The sequence below is a fragment of the Pagrus major genome, chromosome 2 (genome assembly GCF_040436345.1).
Source record: "Pagrus major chromosome 2, Pma_NU_1.0".
NCBI classification, from domain to species: domain Eukaryota; kingdom Metazoa; phylum Chordata; class Actinopteri; order Spariformes; family Sparidae; genus Pagrus; species Pagrus major.
The window spans coordinates 28,480,091-28,506,988 of NC_133216.1; the positions used below are offsets into that span (position 1 = coordinate 28,480,091).

Consider the following 26,898-nt stretch of genomic DNA (forward strand, 5'->3'; position numbering starts at 1 on the left):
GCTCTGCCTCAGGAGCCTTGGTGGCCCTCGTTGTGAAGTCACATTGACCTCATGCTTTTACTCTGCAACAACATGCGTTTCCATTAGCAATATATTAATACCATCATTATCGACAAAAAGCTTTCGCACCACACAAATGTGCAGTTTGATCCACTTTTATACATTATGCTGTAGTTGTCATGGAAATTTGCATGGGAAGTGAGTAATTGTATCTTGATTCTGCTCCTTCCTGCATCCTCATAAAACCTGTTTTACATACTATGTAAGTAACAGTATATAACAACTATGTTTTTATGTGTCAGACTTGAGCCCAAAGAGAAAACTCGAAAAGAAATTGCAACTGTCTCACTTTATCTAAACCTGCCTAACACAATCAGCATGATCTGGTATCTAACTCAATGGGTGTGAGTGTTAACAAGGTTATAACCCTGTCCTGCTGAAAGCCCTCCAGGAGTTTACAGGGCCTTTGGGTCGGAGCCTGCATCACATTTACCATAAAGGGATAAAATCGACTGGATATCTTTCATGGGTGACTCCTTGAGCACTTTTCAAACTGGCATAGTGTGACAGCATAATTGAGAGTTGATCGTTTTCAACGAGAGACATTAGCATTTCCTGACATATTTCTATATGCCCTTTATTTGCTCTATTACTATTTATGTCCTCCTAGCTATTGCTACATCCAATTCTTTGCAGCAGCAACGACTCACTTTCCCCCAGAGGAATCATTAATGTTTCATCTAACCTGATCTAATGTAATCTACTAAGTGTACATTTCACTGAGGTAGTGCACGACCATCAAAATTTATGAGGATCTCCGAACTCAAACTGACTTCAATAAACCGTCAGAGGAAGCAGATAGGGGGAGAAGAGCAAGCCAAGACTACTGTATACAGGGTTGTCGGTTTCAATCCCTGGAAGTGCTAAAAAAACAAGTAAAAGAAATGAAGAAGAAAACCTCATACCTCAACCTTCTACATTAAAATCCAATTAAAAATTACTTAATGAACCACATGAATTTTGACGGTGGCTTTAATGGGAATTGTAATTTATAGAGCTGCTTCGGGGCTAAACTATTTTCGAAGAAAAATGTATTAAATTCAGTCAATATATGGGAGTCAGACTTCGTAAGTAGTCGTTATCAGTAATTTGTTTTCTTGACAAATACACAGCTGCCTTTTTATAATTCTACTTGGATTTAAATGTGACTTGAGCCTACGTTCTGTTGAGGTGAAAACTGATGTACACAAAATCATTTTCTCTCACACCTGCATATTTGAGAAGTTTGTGGCTCACAGTACTTATTACAAGTTAATGATAATGTGCTATTTAGCATTTCATAAGGCTGTAATTTCCTTTAAGTGAGATTATGAAACAAATCAGATGCCTAATGTTCAGTGTAATGAGTTCAGATCCTCACATATAGAAATAATCTAACCATATGATTATATACAATTTTTCTTTTTAGTGGATGCTAATGTTTTGTATCTTTGCTGAAATGAGCAGCCATTTCAAATGTGCAAATGTTTTCTCCATTTGTGGGCAAGTTCCATTCACAAAAATGTCACCCAAGAGTAAAAGTAAAGAAAAAAACAATTGCATGAGACAGAGCTTGATGCACTGCTGTCAGAAAACCATCAGACAGACACATCATACATTTAACAGTGTTATTGGTTGTATTATAACCCAAAAATGGGGAACTATTACTACAGCTATCAACTCTGTCACATCGCAGAAATGTATTCTGACAGGAAACAAAGAGTTATTAGTGAGGAGAAATTAGCATTTTGTGCAATTTGGCACACAGCACAGTTTCAGAGTGAAACACCACTGTTGTAAATACAAATCCCAGGTCTGTCACAATGTTTCAGACGTAATGTAGGTGCTACTCACAAAAAAAACTCAATATGTCATACAAATGTTATTATATGTCTTGAAAATGTGTATCATGAAGTAAACGTGTATGTAACGCTATGATCCTACCCTCTCACTGAAGTTACATAGTGTGGAAATGAGTGATAGGGGGGCAGAATGGCTGAGACAGACACCGTTCACCCTATTACAAGACACTGTACCATCAAAATGACTTTGAAGCTGTTAATTTAAGGCAAAAAATGTTACATAATGTTTCAATAAAGCAAAGCAATCCACAACTTCAATGGTAGATGGTCAAGTCAAGGTGAAAATCACAGAGAGAGTACATTCCATTATAAATGTTGTAACAGAGGATGTTCCCCTGGGTGCCAACTTATGGAAAGACCTTCAGGCAGCTGCTGGAGCAAGTTCTCACGCAAATGAAATTACAATAAGAAAAATATGATTGTTGTTCCAATATTCACATCACACTGATTGGGTGAACAGAATATTAATATTTATAGTTTTATTCTGAGTCAATTAGATTTTGTTAAATGGAAACTCCAGATGTATTCAGTATAAGGCATTATAATTCTGTGTCAGATGGTCAGTAAATGACTCACGTAACAGACTTGACCTCTCATGGATTTCATTTGGGGAAAATTGTGAATGCAAGAATATTGTTGAAAGAGACTACTACTCTTAAATCAAGTCACGTGTATGAACCACAATCTGATTTTTCTAAGAGATTTTTGCATGAGGCCCATTGTCTCCAATGGGAGCAAATATTTGCTAATATTAAGCTGTCCAGGATGGAAAAGTAGATTTATAACTTATTTCCTTACAAATTAGTCAGGACTTTTGTACGACCTTAAACACCTGGATATTATGACTTCAATCTGTAAAAGTCTTGATTTTCATTTCCCCACAGCTAGTGACAGACCAGGGATCACCAATCAAGGCTGAGTTTGTGAGCTGGGAAAATCATTCATGTTTGATCGGTTGCTTCATAAGAATGTAAGACTGCAGTGTCGAGGCTCAGGTACACTGTGATCCCATCAAAATAGCATAGTTCATCTTCAACAGTCTGGTCAATCTGGCAGTTTGTCTTCAATGACTAATGTTCAAGGTTTTCTGCTGAGCAACAATTTGGAGTCAAGAAGATAATTATTGTAATCCTGCAGTAAAAAGTAGCATAATGTGAAGGTCATAGGGAAACATGGTTCATTTCTGTCTCAAACTTCTTTTTACCAATAAACCATGACCATAACCCTCATCTAAAATAAGATAAGATGACAAATCACAAAATCCTTATCTGATGACCCAAGTCATTGGAATCTTTTTGACACGCCAAGATAGATGACTGACAATTAAAACTGCTTCTCTGAGTTTCAAACCATCCACTCATGGAACCAAATACAAAAACATGAAATCATCATATACAAAGACAAGTATACCTCTGCTACTTTTCAGATGTTAAGAATGTGCTTCTTCTGACTCTTGAGCAGAGTGCTTCAATCTCAAAGAACAGAGTCATAAACTGATTAAACCTCCATGAAGGACCGAATGATACTATTAAACATAACCTTGGCATTTTCATATTCTGTATAATTTGTTCTGAATAAATGTCAATCTGTCAAAGCATTTTTTGTAAAGCTGTACACTTGAGGTTATAATTTTAATATGTAAAGACATGAGCTACTGAACTACTTAACTAGAGCACCTGGTCCAGCTCTAACACTTGAGGACCAAACATAGCGGCAGACCTGCAGCTGCAGGTTTAGTTGAGGTGCACATTTCATTAAAGCAAACAGATAGCTAATAGATATGGTGCAGTTAGATTAATTGCAAATTTATCATATAATTGATCAATACTACACTGATTACCTATGGGAAATCCTTAACTTGAATTTCATCAGATTTTACTGAAGAATACATGAACATTTTATCATCTGCTCAGTTTTTTTCTAATCATGTCTCTGAGTAGAGAATATCAGGCCAGAGGCTTGAAGACAAAGAATAATATTTTGAATAGTGATATATTTCTTTAATTTTCCATTTCCTAAGCCCCACTTGCTTTATGACTGCTGCTACACCTTTCCGTTGTCGCACGGCACACATGCAGATTACACTAATATAGGTGGCAGATTCACCATCATAATTGATAGCAATCTTTGAACAGTGGGTCCTTGATTTCAGACAAAGGCAGCCAAAACTACATATGCCTCCGTGCACCAGTCAAGTTGCTGTTCCTGAGCTGTGGCGTTAAACAATGGCCAGAACATTTTTTGCTGGATCATATAATGTCACAGTGAAGTTGGCCTTTGACCTTTTGTAGATACAATGTCATCACAATGTCATCACTTGTTGAGAAATGGCCAAAAATGTGTTTAGTGAGGTCAAAGTGACCTTGACCAAGCTTGCTTACTTGGACAAGCAAGACAGACGTTTGATTTATGCTTGGTTGTTTGTTCTGAGCTCATGAGGAGAAACCAATGTGCTAGGCAAATGCAACGATCTTGGATAATGAGCTTCGCTAGGGTGGAGTTTAAACTTGCCCAGAATAATAAAGAACATAACACTAATGTTAGCGAATGCTCTGATAAGGCAGGCTACCATCCAGGACTGACTTCCACTCCGTGGACGTGTTAGCATAACCTGTAACCCACCCCACAATGTATGAAATGTTGGTTGGCCTTGGAAGTTATTTTCAGTTACTAGCCTATTGTGGGTAAGCTAATTATCCAGACATGCTAACGTTTAGTTTACATTAAAGCAGACAAATGCGTTCTTCAATCTATTCCTCATACTTTTGTTTTTGAATATTGGAAAGGCCACCTTAACTCTTCAAATACTGTGTCAACACTCTAAATACAGCCCCATGGGTCAATGTGCACAAAAAAGTAATCTATTAGTGATTTCCAAACAAATATACATATGAACATTAGACTTCCTTAGCTTACTTGGGCTACTCTTCAGCCAGTGCAGCGCAGATATTATAACACGTCTTGCCCCTTGGGCCTCAATTCCATCTTGATTTATTGTTGTTTATATTGTTGTTCAGAAATAGGCTAAAAATTGTGGCGCTAAGGTGAACGTGAGGAGAAAGAGAGCTAACAGAGAGAAAACAAAAAGAGGAGAACATAAGTGAGGTAACAGGGACACGTGAAGGATACTCAGGTCAAGGGTATCAGTTATGACGCAGTATCCAGGACATTTATACTCTATTTAATTTGTCAGTCATCTGGGAGCACCTCTATGCTTGTGTGTGTGTCACATTCAGAGGACAGTCTATCGCCTGGGGGCCTCAGGGGACCCCTCAGGGGCCCTTCTTCTATTCCCACTCCAATTACAGTCCCGCCAGCTCTCTGTCACTCTGATGCACACACACACACACACACACACACACACACACACACACACACACACACACACACACACACACACACACACACACACACACACACACACACACACACACACACACACTGACAGTTAACAGAGGACTCATCTAGGCTGTAGGACACACACAGAAACACACCTGTATTAATAAACGCATTCCTCACTGAGAGCTGTTGATGTGCATAATTGCACACCACTAAAAATAGCATTTAACCACAAATCATGCCAAATTAGTTTGCAGGTTTGTCTGTGCGTGTGAATGTGTGTGTGTGTGTGTGTGTGTGTGTGTGTGTGTGTGTGTGTGTGTGTGTGTGTGTGTGTGTGTGTGTGTGTGTGTGTATTCAGGTGTGCAAAAAAAACTTTCTCAGCCAACACTCATCTTATTCAGAACAGGTGCAGTGAACTTTGCACAGAGCAACATTCCAGCCTTCTCAGTAAGGTTCCGGTTTCGTACTGTTTCAAAAAACACGTAATTAAAGCATTTACAGCACCTTCGTTTGTTGACCTGCCGACAAGGACTTCCTGACACGAGACACTTTCCACGCACCTTTTCTTTCAAAAGTTTAGCAGCTGGAATGAGAACCTTGCCAAAGTTTCAGCATGAAAAGGAGCAACAAGACAAGATGGCTGCCAAGTCGAATAAAAGAACCATTCATTACCAAGAAGGAGAAGGAGAGAGCAATCTCCTCTTTGAAAATCACCAGGCTGAATCCAGGAAAAACCAAAGGCTGTAATTAGACAGAGCCATTACAGCCGCACTTTGAATGCTGTGTGCGTGTCTATATGTGTGCGTGTAAGTGAGAGAGCGGACATGAGTCAGTGCATGCCCACAGATACATGTTGAGAGCAGCTTGATGAGATTTGTGCAGGTGGGTGATTAAAGTTAGAAAAGTGTGTATATGCGTGTGTTTTTTTCCTTTTAGTGTACACGTCTTGCCTCTATGTCACATATGGGAAAAACTGCATTTGTCTTTGGTAACCCGATACATGCATAAAAACACGCACGCACACACACAGGTTAGACGTCACACTGAAAGGAATGATGCTGAAAGCCATCACAGCATTTGGCTAAAGGACGGTAGGAGGATGGAACTGAGACACACACGTACAGAGGAATGAACTGATAGACTGCTAGCTATCAACAATAAAAATGTAATCAGAGAAAATGGCTCCATCAAGTAATCAAAATTGTTTACTAGTCTAGTTTTTTTTTAATATGGAGGGACAATAAGGCTGAGACAAAGGTTCTCTGTTGTACTGTTCAGAAACAATGACAAAGAGACAGTGAGTCAGTTTCTGCTGTTACTGCAGTACAGACTGTCACACCATCAGTTCTGTGCTTACATAACTTTGACACAGGAGCTTCTGGCCGGTGGTGGATACTCGTTTCACTGTGTGTGTTTTTTTTTTAAAACCACATTTTGCAGGGCAGGTTGCTCAGCTGCTTGAGCTCACTTTGTAGTCAATCAATCAATCTTTATTTGTATAGCGCCAGTTAACAACAAAAGTCATCTCATGACACTTTCCAAATTGAGCAGGTCTAGGCCATACTCCTCGATTGTTCATTTACAGAGAGAGAGACAGGGAGAGAGAGGGGGAGGGAAAGAAAGAGGGGGAGAGAGAGAAGGAGAAGGAGAGAGACAGGAGGAGAGGGAGGAGGGAGAAGCTGTAGCTGCTGAAGCTGCTTATCCAACAAATCTACTTTCAAGATCTAGTTTCTATTGCATGTCTGTATTAATTGAGTGTATTTGGTTTGAGTTTAAAGCCCTAATATGTCGGATTTGACCTGTCTGACATAAGCAATGTCTGGAAGTAGACATGCAGAAGTAGGCACATGCACAAGTTTTCACTGGGGTTATCTAATTTTTCTTTAAACAAAAACTTACCCCGTTAGAATAAAAAAGCTATAATCACATCATCTATGTAAAGCAGATTTAAAGCGTGAATGTATAACTTGGGATTTGCAGCTAAAACACATAAATGTAAAAGCAGATATGGTATGGCTCAATCCCATTTGCAATTTTTACCCCTACCCCTTGTTTTCGTTGACCCTCAGAACAGAGTCACAAGGGGTTATGGTTGAAATCTCCCCATATGAAATGTAACAACACCTCAAGGCCCTCGTACATCACCAGTAGTCGCTGATCAAATTTACGTAAACAGACTCAACAGGATATTTTTAATATTCAGCTGCGGTGATTTCTTGTTATTGTGGTGATCCTGGTATTATCACAATGCCATTTATCTGATTAAGATAGAAAAGCATGGACACTCGCAATACATTTACAATCTTATGCTATCAATTAAGTCATCAAATAAAAAAGAAGAGTGCTTCACTACCCAGCAGTGCTTTATAGACTTACATTAGCAACCCATGCTCCTCCCCTGCCAGTCTGCACTGATATTAGAGATGCGGTACTAAGTGCAGCAACTTCACTGCTGGACTTAAATTTTAAGCATAATATTTTCATGACAGAAAAGGCCAAAAATTAAGTCCTGAAAATTATGGCAAAGATTACAAAGTATATGCCATGTTGGTCAAATATTCCCCTTTACTTTAGAGCCACAAGCTGTCACTGTCAGTGTCTGTTAAGATGCAGAATAAAGTGAACGTGGGAGTTGTGGATGGTGGCAAATGACAAGCTCTCAGCAGAGATAAAGTTCTCTCCATGGTCACAGCAGATTGTGCAGGCTGTAGCAGCAGACAGGGTAATGTTTTATTCTTTATGAATGAGACTTTTCATTTGGAAGAGGAAGAAAGTTCTTGTCGGATCAAAAGTTACATACTAATAAAGGAAATACTCTTTGAACTGAAAGGGGGAATGTCTGATTCTTTCCTTAACAAGTTTTGTGTTTCTTTCATTGATTTACTGTACAGGAGTTTGAACACACTGAATTATTTATGTTTGCCTAAATTGTTTAATGCAAAACTAATCCTGCAGATGATCTATAACTGCACCTATTAATTGGAAAACACAATGGGTCCAAATAATATAGTCTTCTATGATCCAACTTCAAATATAATAACAAAATCACTGGAAAAAAATGCCATTTTATGACCTTTATGAATGCCTTAAAATGTATGTAAACTTGCATAATTTCCAATCTTAGGGCATAAACCCCATTTAAATTATAAATTCATGGATTGGCTACATGAAGCATCAGTTATCCAGAGACTGGCAGTAAATGACTCGGGGGATCTCCCATCTATGAAATCACTTGTTGGTTGTTGTAGGCCACATGGTGGGCATAGAAGCTCCTAACTGGTCAAATGAGGTGCTAATCAATAGGTCAGTGGTTGGCAGCCATCTTAGGTACTGCAGTTTAATGGCATTTTGCTTGACAATAGACAAGTAATTGGACAGAAAAAAGGAATAAAAAAGGATCCACAATTGCAGTTTATCACTACTTGATTGCCATTCATACACTACTGAAATATCCAGACACATCATCGCTGAGGTGTTAGTTTGTCAATTGTACCTGGTCTTGAAATGGTTTGCATGAACTTAATCACAAGAATCTAAGCTTTCTAACCATGTATGGCATGACTAAACACTTTTGCTTAGCTGTGTTTATATTGTTTGGCCAACTAGCCAAAAGGTAATAGTTATTATTTTTGCCTTTATTGAATAGCTACAGGTGGAGAGACAGACAAGAAACATGGAGTGAGAGAGTGAGGGGTAAGACTTTCAGCATAGGCTGTAACCATACGGCTACTATGTCCCCCCTTTAAACGTAATTTAATATTAAGTACAGTAACAGCTATAGGTGAGAAAACCCCACACACAATCACATAACCCAGTTCCATTCTATTCTGCACCTACTCACACTTCTCTGCAGGGCTCTCTTTGTGTGCTTAACTTGCCTTGCTGTATGAAGTTCCCAGCACAGCACAGAAAACAGAACACACTCACACACACACACACAAGCTCTTGACGCAGTGAGTGGAGATTTATAACCTCCTGTTTTTTTGTATTCGTAAAGGACATTTCGTTTCAGCTGAACAGAGTAACCCAAATAAATAAAGGTGACATAAAAAAGCCAATGTAATCAGAACACAGGCAGCACTCTCCTCCAGCAGCCCTTAACAGCAGCATTCAAGCTGGCAGGGCAAAGAGTTCATCTTGGCCCCCAAACTTCTGTTCAGCCTCTTCGCCTTATTGAGACCAAAAGAGTAACAGAAGGATGGGTTATGAGACTTTCCCTTTCACACAATCAGGACTGGAAACAGCCAGTGAGTAGAACACAATACTGATGTGAATATTAGTGACAGTGCAACCAATCATTATTCTCATTGCTGCCCTCAGTGTGGTTTCAAAATGACATTTATCTTCCATTAAAAGGGGTTCTCTGGTCTTACATCAAGTATATCAGATTTAATTCATAAAAGACCAGGGAACTCCAATTATTGCCACTTTTAAAGAAAAAGCTTACTTTAACGTATAATGGAAAATGAATGACTACATAAAACAAATGCCAAGAACTGTATTAGATTGTATCGTACCACACCAAAGTGCACTGAATTGCAGTGAATCATACAGAATCGTCCTGTATTAAAAATGTATTGTCTCTGAGCCCCTGTATCTAGAGCATATTTTTGCCTTATAAGGGAGAGGTGCACACCCCTAGTTTACATGCATTAATGCTAAAAAAATGCATCAGTTTTCTGGTGGTGTGGAATCGGGTGTGATGTCAAGAATTCACAGAATTTAAGATGGGACTACTAACCAGGCAATAGGGTTTTAAACTTTCAAGAACTGATCCAGAGGAGTACTGACTATCACAAGCCAAACTCAGCCTTACTAAGGACACAGAGGTGAGTTTCAGTACTTACTGTAAATCACATCACAGTGTCCTCATAAATGCATACTGTCTGCAAGCCTTTTATTGAACACCTTTCATTTCATCTGACCTTTATTATCAAACAGGACAAGCTGAGCCTCAATCATTCACAATGGTCTAGGCAGCATAAAGTGTACCACAGGGGTATGTAGATGTGCTCTGTTCCTGTATTTTTTGGACATGGATCCCATCAGCTCTTTCATTCAGCGATATAACATCAAAGCGGAGCGAAACTTTAAACGGCCTCCCGGGAACATAACTTTGTAACACAGTGAGAGGGAGATAGGCTACTTTCCAACACTTTTTTTTAACATGGTCTCTCTTTGTTCTTTACCAGTGACAAGAGGAGATGGGCCCGATTCCAATAGTTTCCCATTAGCCCAGGTCCAGTATTGAATAGAAAGGGCAGGACCCTCCCATTTATTATACCTTCATGTTCAATTCACTCTCTCCTCATGACCTTGCTTTATCCTCAATGCCACTACAGCCACCAGCAGCATACTGTACGTGCGGATTTTACATACTGAAAGGAGGTGAGGGAAATACCAAATAATATACATGTATATGTGTATGTATAGAGGTGAAAGCAAAGACGGAAGGTAACCAGAGAGAAGACAGTTGATGAGAAAGATGATGATTAAAATGACTGCAGGGCTAGACGATACATTGATGTTCACAATGAGAGCTACAGTACAAAAATGATTTTTTATGCATTTATTGACGTGAGTTAACATGTTTTCTCCTACCTTCATGACAATGAACAGGACCAGGGTGACAAAAACGTTGACCTGTGGGTGTTTCCAGGCTTGAGAGTGTCCGATGTAGTCAAACTCCTCAGCTATGCCCTGTTTGGCCCACGTCCGGTTGTCCAGTAAGGTCACCAGAGACTCCTTCTGGGTAAGCTAAAGGTCACAGGAAGCAACATCATCAACAAGTGCAAACACGGGTGTGCTCGAGTTGTAGCATTTTTCTTTCTTTTTCTTGCTTTACTTAAGAATGAACTTGACTGAAAAAAATTGTATTTACTCAAAGCAACATTATGTAGAAATTGGCATTCGGTGCAATTTGGCGCCACCCACAGTCTCTGGGGGCAACACCGCTCTTATAAATACAAATCCCAGGTCTGCAACAATTTGTCAGATTTAATCAAGGTGCTGACAAACAAAACTCATTACATCAGAACAATGTTAGGTCTTGAAAACTTGTATCTTGAAGTAAACATGTATGTGATGCTGTGATCCTACCCTCTCACTGAAGTTACACCGGGCAGAAAAGAGCAATGACAAACAAGCTATTACAAGACACTGTACCATCAAGATGATGGTAAAAAGAGAAAAAAAAAAAGACATAATGTTGCTTTAATGTAATTATTTCAGGATAATTTACCTACTGAAATCTCTCTGAATCTTGCCCTCTGACTGTCCAGTCACCGTGGGCCATATGATAGAGGACAGGAACTGACAAATATTCATCAGACATCCGAGTCACCTTCAATTATTACTATTTGTTTACTGTCAAACTGTTGCTATTTATTGAATGTCTGTTATAGGAGTGTATATTTAATGACTGTAGCCGTCTGTTTTTTAGGTGATCAATATATAATCAAAATCACAATATGGCCGAGTGACTATCCGAACCACAGGAAGCTGCAATTTTTTTAATGGAATGTGATAAAAAAAAAAGTGAAATGTCTGACACAACAGCATTATTATGTACTGTAGTGGAGTGCTGCAGAGATGTCCCAGCCCTCCAAATGTCACATCATCATGATTTTAATGGTTTTTTGTTCAGTGAAGATGAAAATTGTGATGCAAAAAAGATTATTCCCACTCATCGTGAATCATGTCACAATCTATCTGTCAAAATAATTGTAACATGATTTTGCAGTCCTATGTGTGATTGTAACACACAGTGCAGTGTAAGGTTTGGCGTCTGGCATGACAATCAACTTTGTTGTCAATGCAGAGCTGAAAGAGTAAACTGATGCAGTCCCAATCCCAATGTAGGATCTACTGCAGTCTAAAGTCAGACTCATTATCTATACTTATAATAACACAGTTTATATTCAAAAAATAAAATGGAAGTTTTCCAAAGTGATTCACATTTTACATTGTTACAGATGTGTTGACTATGTGTGGCATTTTGTTTTAAGAGTTTTCTGAACTTCTGTTGTGAAAACTGATGCAAACCTATTGTAAAATATCATCATAAAACAGACATTAGAGCCGCCTATTTGCCCATTATTCCAAATTCATATGCAAATACTACATAAAATGCATAAAAGAGACCCTCTACTCCTCTCTATCAAAACCTTCTGTGCATCCAGCTCCAGGCATAAATGTAAACACTACTGGTTAGACATAAAAATACTTCAAAGTGAAAACAGCATGACACAACAGGTAGATGATGTGCTGAAACAATCTTGAAAGATGTCACTGAAGATTTAAGACACCTGACGGGGCGAGTAAGGTGACAAATTCATCTGTCGCCGTTTTAAAGCCAGGATAACTGGAGACATTGGTGGTGATAATGTCAAAGAAATGATGAGTGAGGATTAGGAGAGCAAGACAGAAGGATTTAAGATACATAACTCTGAGTGAGCTCTCCAGAGCTGGGCTTTAAAAGGAGGGGGTCAGTGTAGGCAGCTTCAGAGCCCTGACTCACCCTCTCATTAGGTACCAAGACTGAGACAGAGTGTGTGTGTGTGTGTAACGCTTGAGGATGCACAGAATATTCCATTTCTAATTCTGATAATTAGAGAGATGAAGGGGGTGAAATTGGAGGGAAGAGACACACACACACACACACACACACACATACACATACACATACACAAACACAAACACAAACACATACACACACACACATACACACACACACACACACTTATGAGTCATCCCAGGAGCGAAAGGACAGTATGCTCCTCTGGTCTCCAGTGTACACAGATGATACACAAACACAAAAACACTTTTTAACCAGTGCTGTGTGTATTAAAAAACAATCTCACACACACATGAATGGTAATCAGGCTGTTATGAAACAATATGATGATCTAAAATGGTTCATTAGACAGCTGCTCTGTTTGGTTGCATAAAACCACAACAAAAACAACATATCATGAAGGAAATATAAATTATGTTTAGAGGTGCTGAGAGAGTTTTGATAACAAGCGAGAAAAACGTTCACTTGATGTCTTAAACTCAGAGTCTGAGACATTTTGTGTTGCTGCAGACTGAATACATAACAGATATATTATGTTGACAGGTAAAAGGCCAGAATGCCACAGGCTTTCTCCCACATTTTTGATTTACAGTAATGGCTGCAGTGCAGTGTGTACAGAAACTAAAAGCATGTGTTGAGTGGGTATGCAGAACCTACCTTGCCAGCCATGAACTGTCCAAAGCCAGGGGGAAATGTGAGTGTGGAAACAAGTAAAGTAACCAGTGCAGGATACAGCAGACGCCTTAAAGAGAGAGAGAAAGAATAAAAAATAGGGAGAGTGTAGACTGAGAATCGATTGAAAATTAGAAAAGCAAAACAAAAGATCAATATCGGACACAACTAATTGACTTATTGGCAAACACATGTTTTCCTTCATCATTACACCGCAGTGTGAAATACTGCAGATTTAGCTCAAATCGATACATTAAATCAACCAACGTGTTCACATTAACACTCTTCAGAGTGTGTAAATGAGCAAGTTAACACCCCAGTCGTGAATGCTTTCATTATTAATGTCACTGCAGTAAGGTTTAAGACTACTGGAAGAACACTGGTGTTATATTCACACTTTAAGTCACGTAGTATGTTAGTGTCTGTGCATCAAACCATCAATAACCTCAAAATCTACCATGTTAATGTATATGTCATGACTTGCTATAAGTGCTTTTTTATAGCAATGCCCTCATGGACACACTTATTGAACTGTAAGTGTGTGTGATCATCTTCGCACCAACAAATGCAAATAGAAATAAAAGAAGGAATAAATCACATTGTTTTACACACAGATCAGAAGAAAAGAAAGAATGCCATCATGAATGTAAACAACAAATGTATGAACTTGGACTCCATGTGGCTTAAAGACAGACTTAAAAACACTTCGAGGGTCAAGTTTCTTCTGAGAAGCTGGAAACAGAGAAAGTTTGACATTGTTTCACTATTTTTGCTTGAAAAATGCCTGAAATGATTACTTGATAATCAAAATAGTTGTTGATCATTTTTCTGTCAATTTTATAATGTATCCATCATTTCTGTTCTAGTTTTTTAGAGCTCAACACCTAGTGTGGACAGCTACATAACAGACCATTGAAACAACCATGAACATCCTGATATACAGTATGACTCCCTGTCACATTCCTTTCAAAGGAAGGGGAATTGGTCCAAATGTGCCTTAGTGTGTTGATCTCTAAAATCCTGTATTTTCTTAAAATATGCTGTAAAATAAAGCTGTCACATCACAGTGTCTTAAACTGAGTGGTGGTAAATGTATTTAGATGTTTTGAAGTAAAAGTACCAATACTTAAACTTGTAACAGGGTTGAGGGGGGCTGGAACTGATCCCAGCTAACATTGGGTGGGTGGTGGCGTAAACCATGGACAAGTTACCAGTTCATCACAGGGCCAGGTCTCATTCCCAGATCATCAAATATCAACGCTTTGGGTTCATGGCTGGGGTCTGAAACCCACAGCGTCAGTATTTGATAACTTGAGATTGAGATTCAACTATCATCAACTACCTTTCTCTAGAATCCATTTAAAAGTTACATAGTGTTATTTTAAGTAAAAAAGAGGAAAATGATAATGTACTTAAAAATGTAAAAGTAAAAGTATTCTTAAGAAAGGAGTACAGCCCTTCTCTGTGTATTATTATATTTCTGAATTAACGTTATTCATGCTTAACTGTGTAGCAGTTTTAAATTTTTAGTCTGGTCTCGCTTTGAGCTAATTATAGCTACATCTAGTAAAGTTTGTTAGTTAAATTAATAACAATGCCTCATATTTTATATCTTCATTTGAAAAGATCCTATAGCATTTAATTCCCAAATAAATGGACCTTAATTACCTCAAAAGTGCACGTAAGTATAGTACCTGAGTAAATATACTTAGTTACTTTCCATAACAGGCTACTGTAGCTTACTTCTTCATGAGGAATCTGTTGATGGCCTTCTGTTTCCTGATGAACTGGACAATCAGTCGGTTCAGGTAGACAAACAGAGCCCCACCAAAACCACTGGCAATACTGCAGAGACACAAATCAAGAGGTTAAAATGCATTCTGGGTAATCAAATTGAAAGTGGATGGAATAGATGAGTACAGACTTGTTCAAACCAAAGCATCAATCATCACAGTTTCTCTCTCAAACCACCTCCATAGGTTGTCTCCAGTGCACTCGGCCACAATAAAAACAATGTAAATGTAATGAATCTCCACTAAACTGAAGGCGGATGTCAGATGCAAATGAAATGCAGTTGAATCATATTTACAGTAAATACAATCCACACACTGTATGAGGTGTGTGTAAAAATCTGAAGAGGGGAGACAAAGGGAAAGTCAATGAAACACGTAGGAGGGATATACTGTAGATACAGATGAGGATAAAAGAGAAACAGAAACACAAAAAGGACCTGGATTTAAAAGAGAAACATACTAGAAAAGAAAACTGAACAGGGAGTTACAGCTATGAGACAGAGGAGGAGGTTGAGCGGGAGCACACAGTCAAATGGAGATGTGTGGGGGAGTCAAAGCAGAAAAAGAGGTTTACATAAGCGTGCATTTGAAAGCTCAGTGGGAGTCCTCTTTATGACAGTGAGAGGGAAGGATGGGAGAGAGAGAAAGAATAGACTCCAATGGCTCTGCAGACATCCTAATGCTTATAAATTTATCTTGATGCATTATTAATTCTGTCAAATATCTCTGAATAAATAATGAACAGGATGATGAGGGCGTCTTTGCCCCCGTTGTGCAGCCGAGGAAAACACCGCATGTGTGCTGCTATGTGTTCTTTGTAGTTGTACACATAAAAGGAGCAAATGTCGTCTTTGTTTGGGGTGGTTCAGGGTTAGGGTTTGGCTTCAGGGTTTAGAGATTAAAGATTGGGGGTGAGAGTACTATTACAGGTAATAGGGTCAGGGTATAGTCATGTCTCAGCCAGACTGGACACTGCAGAACTGCATGGTGTGATACAACAAATTATATAAAAATAAATATAAGAGCTGTAACTGATGGTTATTTTCTTTTCTTTTTTTTTTCTATCTATAAAATGCCAGAAAATTGGGGGAAAAAAAGAAAATTTAAAAAATCACTATTTCCCCAGGCCCCTTCGTGATGTCATTAAATCGTTTGTTTTGTCCGACCACCAGCCCAAAACCCAAAGATATTCCATTTTCAATTAAATCAAACAGCAAAAAGCAGCAAATAAATGCAATTGCAAGGCTTGAAATAGAGTATGTTTGACATTTTTGAAAAAGGAATGACTATTAATAAAATAATAAATTAGTATCTACAATAATCAATTATCTAATTTGTTGTTAATTACATATCTGTTGGTTGACACAACAATTAACTGACTTATTGTTTCATGAATCATCTGAACAGATAAATGAAAGACATAAAAAAAGAATCGACATAATCTGCTGTTGAGTGCAGCTCAATAATCAACACTCACTATCGCACTGATCATTCATCTGTTCCTCTTGTACTAACTGTGTTCCTGAATCGTTCCACATGACTTTATGGTTCGTTCTCAGTTTTTGTATAACTCTTTAGTTTCCTTGGATTCTTTTTGTTGCCTTTGTGTTGCTTGCTTTTTGGATTTTGGACTTTGTTTACCAGCATTAAAGTTCGGTTTTTGTTCCTTCACCTGCCCGCTTCTGTGTGTGTGTCTTGTGTTTGCATAAACGTGACAGTTGTCCGTTTACTCAGTCTGATCTTGAATATTTGTGGCATTTGTTGTTTCAAATCTGTTAAAAACACATCAGTGAGTGACGCTGTTCCATTAGGTGACATGTACCTTTATTATCATGAACACGCACAGTGCAGTTTATTTTGACTCTTTGAATATATGCTAGAGCGCCCGATGTGGATAAATCCACAGCTGAAAATAGTCCCTTTTTAATCCTATATGAGTAACGTTGGCTAAAAAACGACAGTGATCAGCATCAGAAAAAAAATTCCATCTGTATCTTCAACTTTCACCTCATTGTCACCCAGATGATATTTGTCACACAGCCACATAAACCACGAAGACAAATGATAAAAACCCCACACAAAGTCTCATAAAACAATGTCCATTAGCTACAGCATAACATAAAACCTGGAGGACATCCAGCCATTATCATAACACCCAATCAGCCATGATTAAAACAAGATCACCATCATCAGCCAACAATGTCACATTGACAACGGATCATCCACTGAGTCATCTTGAGCATTTAACACTTGAGAGTGCATGAGAGACCGAATCATTTTTTTAAAGATTTATCTCTTCAGTGGGCTCAGGGCTGAGAGCCACAGACAGGGCAGGAAAGGAGGAGGGTATTGGGAGATGCACTAACACACTTGGTTTTGGTTTTTATGACTAACAAAACATAGACTCTTGTCAGCATTATTCTTTAAATTGTGATGTTTCTGACAAATAGTGGCACTACAGCATATTCTCTCATGAGTAGGTCCCCATTTCGTTTCTTACTACTACTCTTAATACTCTACTACCATGTGTACAAGGACAAATGTATACACATAAAAAGCACAAAAAGTGCCAAGATACATATTCCTGCTGATGGTTTCACACGATTCCTCTGATCGACAGCTGGTGTTTTAGCAGTGCCAGCAAAAGAAGGCTGTTAGCTGATGGAAACATAGGTGGAAAAAATGCAGGCTTCTAAATATTTCAAATAAATTTTTTTTTTTTGAAGTAGGAAAGGTCTTCTACATGTGTGTTAGACCTTGAGGACATACTCAATTAATAACACTCCATGGAGCACCTTCAAGTTCAGTGCTCTCCAGACATAAAAATGCATCTGTTGTAACCACGACACAAAATACAACACAGTACAATAAGACTATTGCAACAAAGCCCTATTGGGGTGTGAGGTGAAGGCTTTTTACATACACTCCCACTACTTAAGCTTCCTTGTGTCCCCATGATCGTCACACCTACAGCCTGAACCAGGGGTGCACAATAATTATCAATAATAACAGGAAGTTTTACTCATTATTTATAATAAGAATAAATAATGACATTATAGCTGAAAATTCCCCCGATACAGTAGGTGGTGCTATGCTGCTAAAAGGTTGGTTTGCTATCCGCCACTAACTAGCCACTAGGGACGGGATTGGTTGTTACCTCAACAGTTGCTTACAGTCAAACAACTAATAAGAGAAGCGTTAAAGAAAGAGAATTCTGACAGAGATTTCAGCATGGATGATTTCAACTGTATCTGACTGGACTTGCGCTAATCAAATATTCTCTGGTTGTGTCTCTGTTGTTGTGGTGGCTGGTTTGTATTGCCATCAGCCAGCGATGGTGGTGATGCAGCAGATTGCCAGCTGTACTTTCCCCAGAAAACCCACCGTCCACTTTGGCTAGCCGAACGAGCTCAGAGCTGTGTCTCTGGGCTAGGCAGAGCGGAGAAGCCAGGTGTACGCATGGCAGACTACCCCTCACACGCAACGAGCTTGGATGCAGGAAACGTTACTTGGTGTCAGGGCAGGCTTTGACTGCTCGTGGAGGGGCAGCCCGGATTTCGGACACCCGGCCCGTTTGCTCACTCTAGCCTAGAGACACTCACACTGAATGGCAGCTCCAGAGGAGGAGTGTAACCCTAGAAGAGCAACAGGCCGGTCAGGAGGAACTGCGACAGCAGTAGCAGCTAGCTTTGCCACACTAAAAAAAGACGAGTGCTCCACTGGCTACACTAGTTGTACAAGTAGTAGTTAATGTTTGATAGACTTATGTTCTATGAAAGCTAAATTTTATAAAAACCTACCTCATCCTCATGCACTTAAAGTAGTATAACTGTTCGCTAACCCTTTTCCATGTATTATTGTTTTATCTGCAGACTAAGCAGCCATGGGCTTCCTGTTCTACAAAAGTCTATTTTTGTATTGAATATTTGATACAATACATATGTAAACTACACGCTTGCAACTTTTTAAACTACAAAAATGTAAACATAAAATTCTCAATTTTTCGGTTGCAAGAGGCAGTGATTATCGGTTATCAGTATAGTTTGAAAAAAATCTATATCGTGCATCCCTAGTGTAAACGGTAAGTTGAATAGTGTGTGACTCTTTAAACATGAGTCCTTCGTAGCATGTAGCACAGGACAAACTCTTTCTGGCCTAGTTAACTGAGACACTGACCGACTTTCCCCGCTTGAGAGCTATTGGCAGGGGAAGATGGAAACTACACGGATGCACACAAAGACAGACATGTCAGTGCACATGTACACACTGTAGCACAGTGTAAAACTGGGGCCAAGTGCTGTCTCTCTCTTGAGTTAAATGTACTGTATGTGCAAGTCACAGATACAGCAGTGAGTGTTTACATCTCTAGACAATTAAACCAAAAAATAGCCAAAGGATGAAGAACCAAAGACGAGAGACAAAAGAGGAGAGGGGTTTTCTTCTCTTGGGGAGTCTACACAGAGTTGCGCAGAGGCATGTACTTTCATCTGAGAAAGTGAGGGGGAGGGAGAGCACCTCTCCCATCTCATCACCAACTTCCTTCCAGGAGCCCGTGGTCTCATTCACAGCCATGCAGAAGCCCTCAGGCGAAGGCAGGATAAAATAAGAAATGCCTCAGTGCGCTAGCAACTGTTGCGGGCTGAATTATCCATGCTAGGTGACTCACGCAGGCTACCCTGAAGTAACACCTTCACAAGCTACAGTGAGCTCAGCTCCTGAATAATGTCTGAATTTGTGCTGCAGTCACAGCAAAATGGGAATACCTGTCAGAACAACCAGATGGACAAAAACAATGAGTCACTGTTGAATTCACTGGAACTTTTTTTGGACTTTTGTGGAAAATCAGCCTACGTTCATCTTTGTGCCAGTACTTTAACACTTTCTATTTATAAAGTGCATGGAAGTTGTTAGAACAAAGTTATCTGCATTTACTGTCAATGTGAACTGAGTTACCACCGGAGTATGTCCAGTCTCAAATACCACTTGCTGGCCAAGCACACAGCTGATGCAGAGAGCCCTCCTCCACCCTCGCTAACGGGTGGCTACAGCTTGCAGGCCAATTAACAGTGTATAAATTGGACACTACATTGTGTTAGTATTAATAAGGAATGTTACATTCAGGTCAGTGTGTCCATCTGTTGTTGCTTGTTGGACTTGAGTTTGCCATGTTATTCTTTCAGCATATTTTTTGAGCGTGCAGTACCTTTGAGGTTATTGTGGAGAATATTCTGGACAGTCTTTGTCATTGTGTTGGATTGTTGCAATAATAATTAACATACATTTGCGCAAAGCAAGCATATTTGTCCACTGCCATATTGATGAGTATTAAAAACTTAAAAAAATATCCCTTTAAGGTTCACTTAGAACAGATAAAATGTAAATAAAAATAAAAATGTGTGATTAATCGCGACTAAATATTTTAAGCGAGATATATATATATATATATATATATATAATATTATTATTAAATTATATATTATATTATATAACATATTCCCAAGCCCTGCTCATATGTATTTGTGAAATTAGAAATCGACCAATTAAGACTTACCCAATGACGGCAAAGGCAGGAAGCTCCTGGAGGTCAAAGGGAAAGTCTAGCCGGAAACGGGTTTTAAAAAGGGCTGTGATGGTCTCTGGAGAAAAACAATGTACAACGAGAGTGAGAAACAAGGACAAGCCGGGAAATCCTAACCTCACACAGCCAGAGCACGGTTTGAAAACACAACGAAACTTTGAAACACACACACACACACACACACACACATCTTTTCTGTCCAGGTGCTGAGTTAAAAAATATATGCCTCTGTTCTTAATATATCTGCACTTGCAATCAACATTCATTTTTCTGAACAGAAGTCGGCCTCACCTTCGTCTCTGTTCCAGACAGCCAGCACTCTGAAGATGAAGGCACTGAAGGTAGCAGCAAAGAAACCTCTCCAATAGTTCCTCACCGCAAAGAATGTCGATGTTACTTCAATACTGAACAACACACCTGGAAAACACACATAACACACACACAAAATATGAATACATGCGGGTCGTTCAAGAAGTTAAGAAGGCCTGGCTACACAACTGTGTTTGCCAACATCAGCACTCAGATATGTTCTTGTGTGTTTTTGATTCAATAGCCATGATTAATTAAAGGCTTTTTAACTATACTGTCTTGAGTGCCTCAGACTTTTGTAGTGAACTAAATGATGTCACTAACACAAACTCATATTGTGAGACCTGTACTAGCATGTACTAAGCCCCGAAATTTCAGATGATATTAGGTGTACAGAAAGAGATATTGCCCTCACTATACACTACTCTACAGAGTAAGATAAAGCTCACTATTTGTTATTGTACAATGTGCAGTTGATACTACATATGAAAATCACACACCTCCAGACTTACAGTATGCTACTACAGATTTGTCTCTGAAGACTCACCTCCTATGGGGGCAGCAAAACAGCAGCCCACTCCCACAGCACAGGCTGCAGCCAGCATCTCGATGTTTCTTGACTCATTCTGAAACACACACACACACACACACACACACACACACACACACACACACACACACACACACACACACACACACACACACACACACACACACACACACACACACACACACACACACACACAGGGTTAGATTTCAGTCAGCAGAACACTAAAACATCTAACATATGGAGCATGCAATAACTTTACTGACAAATCTGACTGTTACACCATGTGACAGTTCAGAATGGAGCTAATTAATCACATTAGAAAAAGTCAGTGAAGCTACACAAAGAAAGACAGAGAAAGAGAGAAAGAGCGAGAGAGAGAGAGAGAGAGAGAGAGAGAGAGAGAAAGAAGGAAAGAAAGAAAGAAAGAAAGAAAGAAAGAAAGATCACATTGTACACTTGCACATTTTCTGACATGCCTGATCTTCCCTACCTTCATTCCTATGAGACTGATTTCCTTCAAGCAGCATGGCAGTGATAAAGAGAAGTTAGTGTGTGTGTGTGTGTGTGTGTGTGTGCGCCCTTCTCCCTTTGACACCCAGTGGCTTATCCTAGACTTACAAACTTACAGTGTGGAACTCTGATTAGCATGCTGCACTTCTGCTTACACACACTTAGACACACACACACACACACACACAGAAAGATGGTCACAGTGTAATATAAAGTGGTGGTCTAGAAAGATATTGCAAGTACAGCTTACGCTGCAAAACATATTAATCTTGAATGAATATTTCAAAAAATGCCTGTAGGCTGGAATATTTCCACGTCTTCACTTGTGTTGAACATTTTATGAGTGCACAAGGACGGCGTATATTCCGGACCTGTTCAGACCTGGTATTAACATCTGTCCTGAGTGTTCACAGGTTTGAATGCCCCCAAGATGCATCGAGCGCACATTTCAGATCTGATCATTCAGACCACATAAATGACTGACTTGAGAATGCTTTCATGCTTGTTCTTGCTTTAGGCCCAAAGTTTCCAAAGATACGAACTATATCAGGCTGATGTGTCTGAAATGATGCACAACACATGTAGAACATCTACACTTCATGCTGGGAAGTGTGGAATTGAATTACCTGAGTCCCCGGCTCCTTCAGGAAGTATGGGAATAAGAGACAGAGTTAAGGTACTCAGGAGCCATGAGTAACACTTACTACGCTTTTATAAAATGAACTCTGCGAGAATTATCGTAAAAATAACCAAATATAGATTTTTGATTTCCATAAATTTTTTCCAATTTAATTAACAAAGTCTCCTGTGTTTTAGCACCAACATTTACACTCAATCGACTGACACTCAACTGACAAGAAATGTTTTTCAATTATATCTGATACGTGTCAGCCTTTTCAAACAATGGTGTTCTCCACATGTGTGTGAAGTACACACGTGGAGTTTTTAGAGTGCAGCAGGCTTTCTAAAAGCATGCTGAAACAAAAAGCTGCTTTTTACAGCCCACAGGCCACATTAGCACACAGTACTTCAAACTCTGAAGAGGATGAGATACTGCTGCAGAAGGACACTATACACACACATACACACACGCACACGCACTCGCACACAGCATTAATATGCAATAAAATGCAGCACAACACTCAAGAGGGAGTGGAGAGCGGGAAAAAGAGTAACATGGGGGCGGAACCCCCTGGAGGGGTGTAGAGCCGCTGCAGGGGGTGTGTGAATGACCGAGGGGGGAAAATATGGAGTGAAAATAATTTGATTGAATATGATTTATGTAGCTAAAATAAACAGGAGTTAGTTACTTCCCCATCATTATTATAAATAAAAATTATAGGGTGAGGGGGCATAATGTTTTTTCAGCTTCTAAAGGGGGGTGTGCCAGACAAAATTTGAAAGCAAGAGGGTCACAGGTAGATGATGATGATTACTGAAGAGAGAGATATCAAGGATTACTAATTACTTACCCACTGCCCCCACTGGCTTTTTACTCTTTAAAAATGTAGTAGTCCAACAATGGACGCTACAATTGCAAACTGGTGTCTACTCCATGCAGTGGCAGGGCCAGCAGCGCAGTAACAGGAGTCTAATTTCAGTTTTGGCAGGTAGAGGGTTAGGAGAGCTGACTGACAAGATGATGATGGAGGATTTGCTGTCGAAGGGAAAAGCAAAAGCGCCTATTCAGCAATACGTCGGATCTAAACTTGGGAACCGGACAACATTAATGAGGGAAAAGGAGTTGTTTCCTCACTGAGAAGTTGGAGGTGTGCAGCCTTTTGCCTCGATCTTCATCTAACGGCCCCTTGTTGTTTAATACTCCCACAGACTGAATGAAACTACTCCCTGATATATTCAAAATTGATCCGCTGTCAACAAATGCCGAAAATGGCTGCTGCTTTGCTCTGTAGACTAATTTGTTGATCAACGACAGCGGTGCTAACTGAACACATTGCATTTCCGGGGACAAGTCTACTTAAATTAAAGTCAACTCACTTTTTTTAAATTGCATGTAAAGGTTTAGTTTAAATTGGGGTTAAACAACCAGAATATGCCGGATTATATTGTATTTTTGGTCTGTGGGCCAGAGGGAGGGGGCCTGGTTTGGACTGTCTACCCTATTCACTTTTCAATATTCTATTTACTCTGTTCACTCTCTGAACATGGATCGCCAATCCAGCTGGTCCTCCAAATCACCTCTGACTCGAGATATCAGTTTTGCCAATGCAGTTAAAGTTTGTTCTGTTAGTTTAAGGCCATACTGTGGATGCAATGTGGGGACTTGGCACCATCCAGCCTCTCTGTCTCAGTGGCCTCTGTACACTCTTGAAACCCTCCCATCTTCCCATCATTTCATCCCCCAAGAGAGCCGCTCACATCTTCACAAAGATGAGAGTCAAGATTTTCTCTGCCTTCCTGAACAAGCTCCTGGACTCCTGTACCAATGGGCAGAGACGATGGGAACTCTTTCCCCTACTCAATCTAAATCTTTTCTATCTTTCTCTTCCTTTCCCTCCACTTCATGTCGCTGAAAATCTCTCTGGGCAGAGTTGGTTTTGAAGATGAAAAAGATCCAATTTGCTGACAAATAACAGACTGATTAAACATTTATAAAATGGGTTATTGCTGGTTGTTGACTTTACATGGGATGAACGAAATGGATTCCTGAGGAAAAAAACAAACATATTTTGTCTCTATGTGTATAGCTATTTCTGTTTTTTTTGCAGAACAGACCATAGGGAAATAAAGGGGGATTAACTAAAAAATGTCTGCCCTTAGACATCAACAGACCAGATCTAAACAGAAATGTACAGTTTAAACATTAATAAAGAATCATCAGGCTGCAGCCCTCAACTTTCCAAAAAAAATAAACATGAGACCAAGATAAACAGAGACATCAACGTGTGCTTTAGCAACATATACAGTATGCAAGTAAAGCGTATTGAATTGAATCGAAAAAAGATCATTGTTATATCTTACATTTGTTCAGGCCTTTTCCTCTCTCAATCTCCCTCAAACACATGGAGATTTTTCCCCCATTTCTCATTTCCTTCTCTCCTCCTTGGTGAGCACTGCCTGAAGACAACATTCGCTGCTGTTCTGATCCATTTCTTATGATCAAGAAACTGATCCAAAATCACTTGAGCTGCTCTGAATTAAAGCTTCAACTGACTCGCTCACAATTTGCTAATTCCGTTGTAGAGCAGGAAGCCATTTTCAGCTACAAAGCACTTAAGCTGGTCCTATTAGTGGACTCAGCCAGGACTGGAAGCTCACAACTGGGGAGTGTTGGTGTTGTTTATACAGCAGGAACTTGGGGGTGCCAGGAGGAGGAGGTTTTCAAGGCTGGGACAGGGGAACCCAGCGAGGCATGCTGGGGGGAAGTGGCACCGGAGTAGGCACCCCAACCAGAACTGGGCAAAGGAACTGGGCTTGGCAAGAAACAAAATTCTTACATATTGCACCTTTAAGTTTTAGTGGACAGCTAGCACTATCAATGACATACTACAGAGGTTCCCAAATGTTTCAGACCATGTAAACCAAACTAAAACCACATTAAATGTCTCGAATATCACCAAATGGAAAAAGCTGCAGTATAGCTAGCCTGGTAACGTCTTTTTACTTTCTTGCAAGAGGCGGTGCCAAACCGGCTCCAGTGCTGGCCGCTCAATTGCCATGTCATACTAGATTTTATTATTCACCATTTTCTATGGAAACTTTACTACAAAGAGTTATGTGATTTACAACAATGTCTTTTTAGGAGAATATTAACAGTCCATGAAAATATTAAACAAACTACAAACTAGTATGTGTCTTTTTCATCCCTGAATGAACATCCCCATGAAGATGTAAGATGTATATGTAAACTAAGGGAAATAAAAAAGAATGAAAAAAAAGCATAGAAGCCGGTTTTGCAAGTAAAACCAGCAAAACACAGTTACATTAATTGAGCAATTGGGGTAAATGTAGAAAGAGTGTTGAGGAGAGGAAGGGCTGTGACATAAAAAAAAGATTAAGACTGACCTCATAGATTCCTCCAAACAGAGACATGAACTTGCTGAGGAGAGCAGCACACAGACTGGCAATGTGTACGAACGGACCCTGACAGGAAAAAGAGAAAATGTCATAAAACAGGTGCTAAGTTAAAAAAGCACTCCAGCCTACTGCTTGTTGTGCGTCATACACGATAGCACATACATACTCTATGAAAACACATCAATAACAACAAACTCTGCAGGGAATATTAAAATTCTGGGGATGAAGTTCAGAGCGGAACCAACAGGATTAAAAGTGAGGGAATCACATCAGAAAAGTGATGCGCAAGTTAAAGAAAATCAGAGGCCTGCGCTGAATCCAAACTGGATGTTGCTGCAGTGGGACGCAAAAAAAAAAGGCCTGAGGCTTGTGTGTGTGTGTGTGTGTGTGTGTGTGTGTGTGTGTGTGTGTGTGTGTGTGTGTGTGCGAGAGAGAAAGAGAGAGAGAGAGAAGAAAATCTATTTTCCTGCAAGTTATGTCTTCAGGCTAGGCAGTCTTTTGGGGGATGCCATTCTTACCTGAAACCGTTTTTGTGCATCACTGTGTACTGTATAAAGTAGTTTAGATAGGGATCTCTCAACACATACACACAAATGATTCCAGAAGACGTAAACAACATCTGCATGGGT

The 26,898-nt window shown here is 39.5% G+C and overlaps 1 protein-coding gene across 2 annotated transcripts in view; it reads right to left on the reverse strand.

The window, feature by feature from the left end:
• The window catches only part of LOC141015375 (chloride channel protein 2-like), a 179,835-nt gene that overhangs the window by 57,846 nt on the left and 95,091 nt on the right, over positions 1-26,898 (reverse strand). For both annotated transcript variants that reach the window (XM_073489429.1, XM_073489437.1), the window contains 7 exons: positions 26,258-26,335; positions 21,719-21,797; positions 21,154-21,279; positions 20,836-20,920; positions 15,235-15,336; positions 13,477-13,561; positions 10,845-11,000 (listed from right to left, as the gene is read on the reverse strand). In XM_073489429.1, coding sequence (XP_073345530.1) covers positions 10,845-11,000; positions 13,477-13,561; positions 15,235-15,336; positions 20,836-20,920; positions 21,154-21,279; positions 21,719-21,797; positions 26,258-26,335 — 711 coding nt within the window. The remainder of the gene's footprint in view (positions 1-10,844; positions 11,001-13,476; positions 13,562-15,234; positions 15,337-20,835; positions 20,921-21,153; positions 21,280-21,718; positions 21,798-26,257; positions 26,336-26,898) is intronic.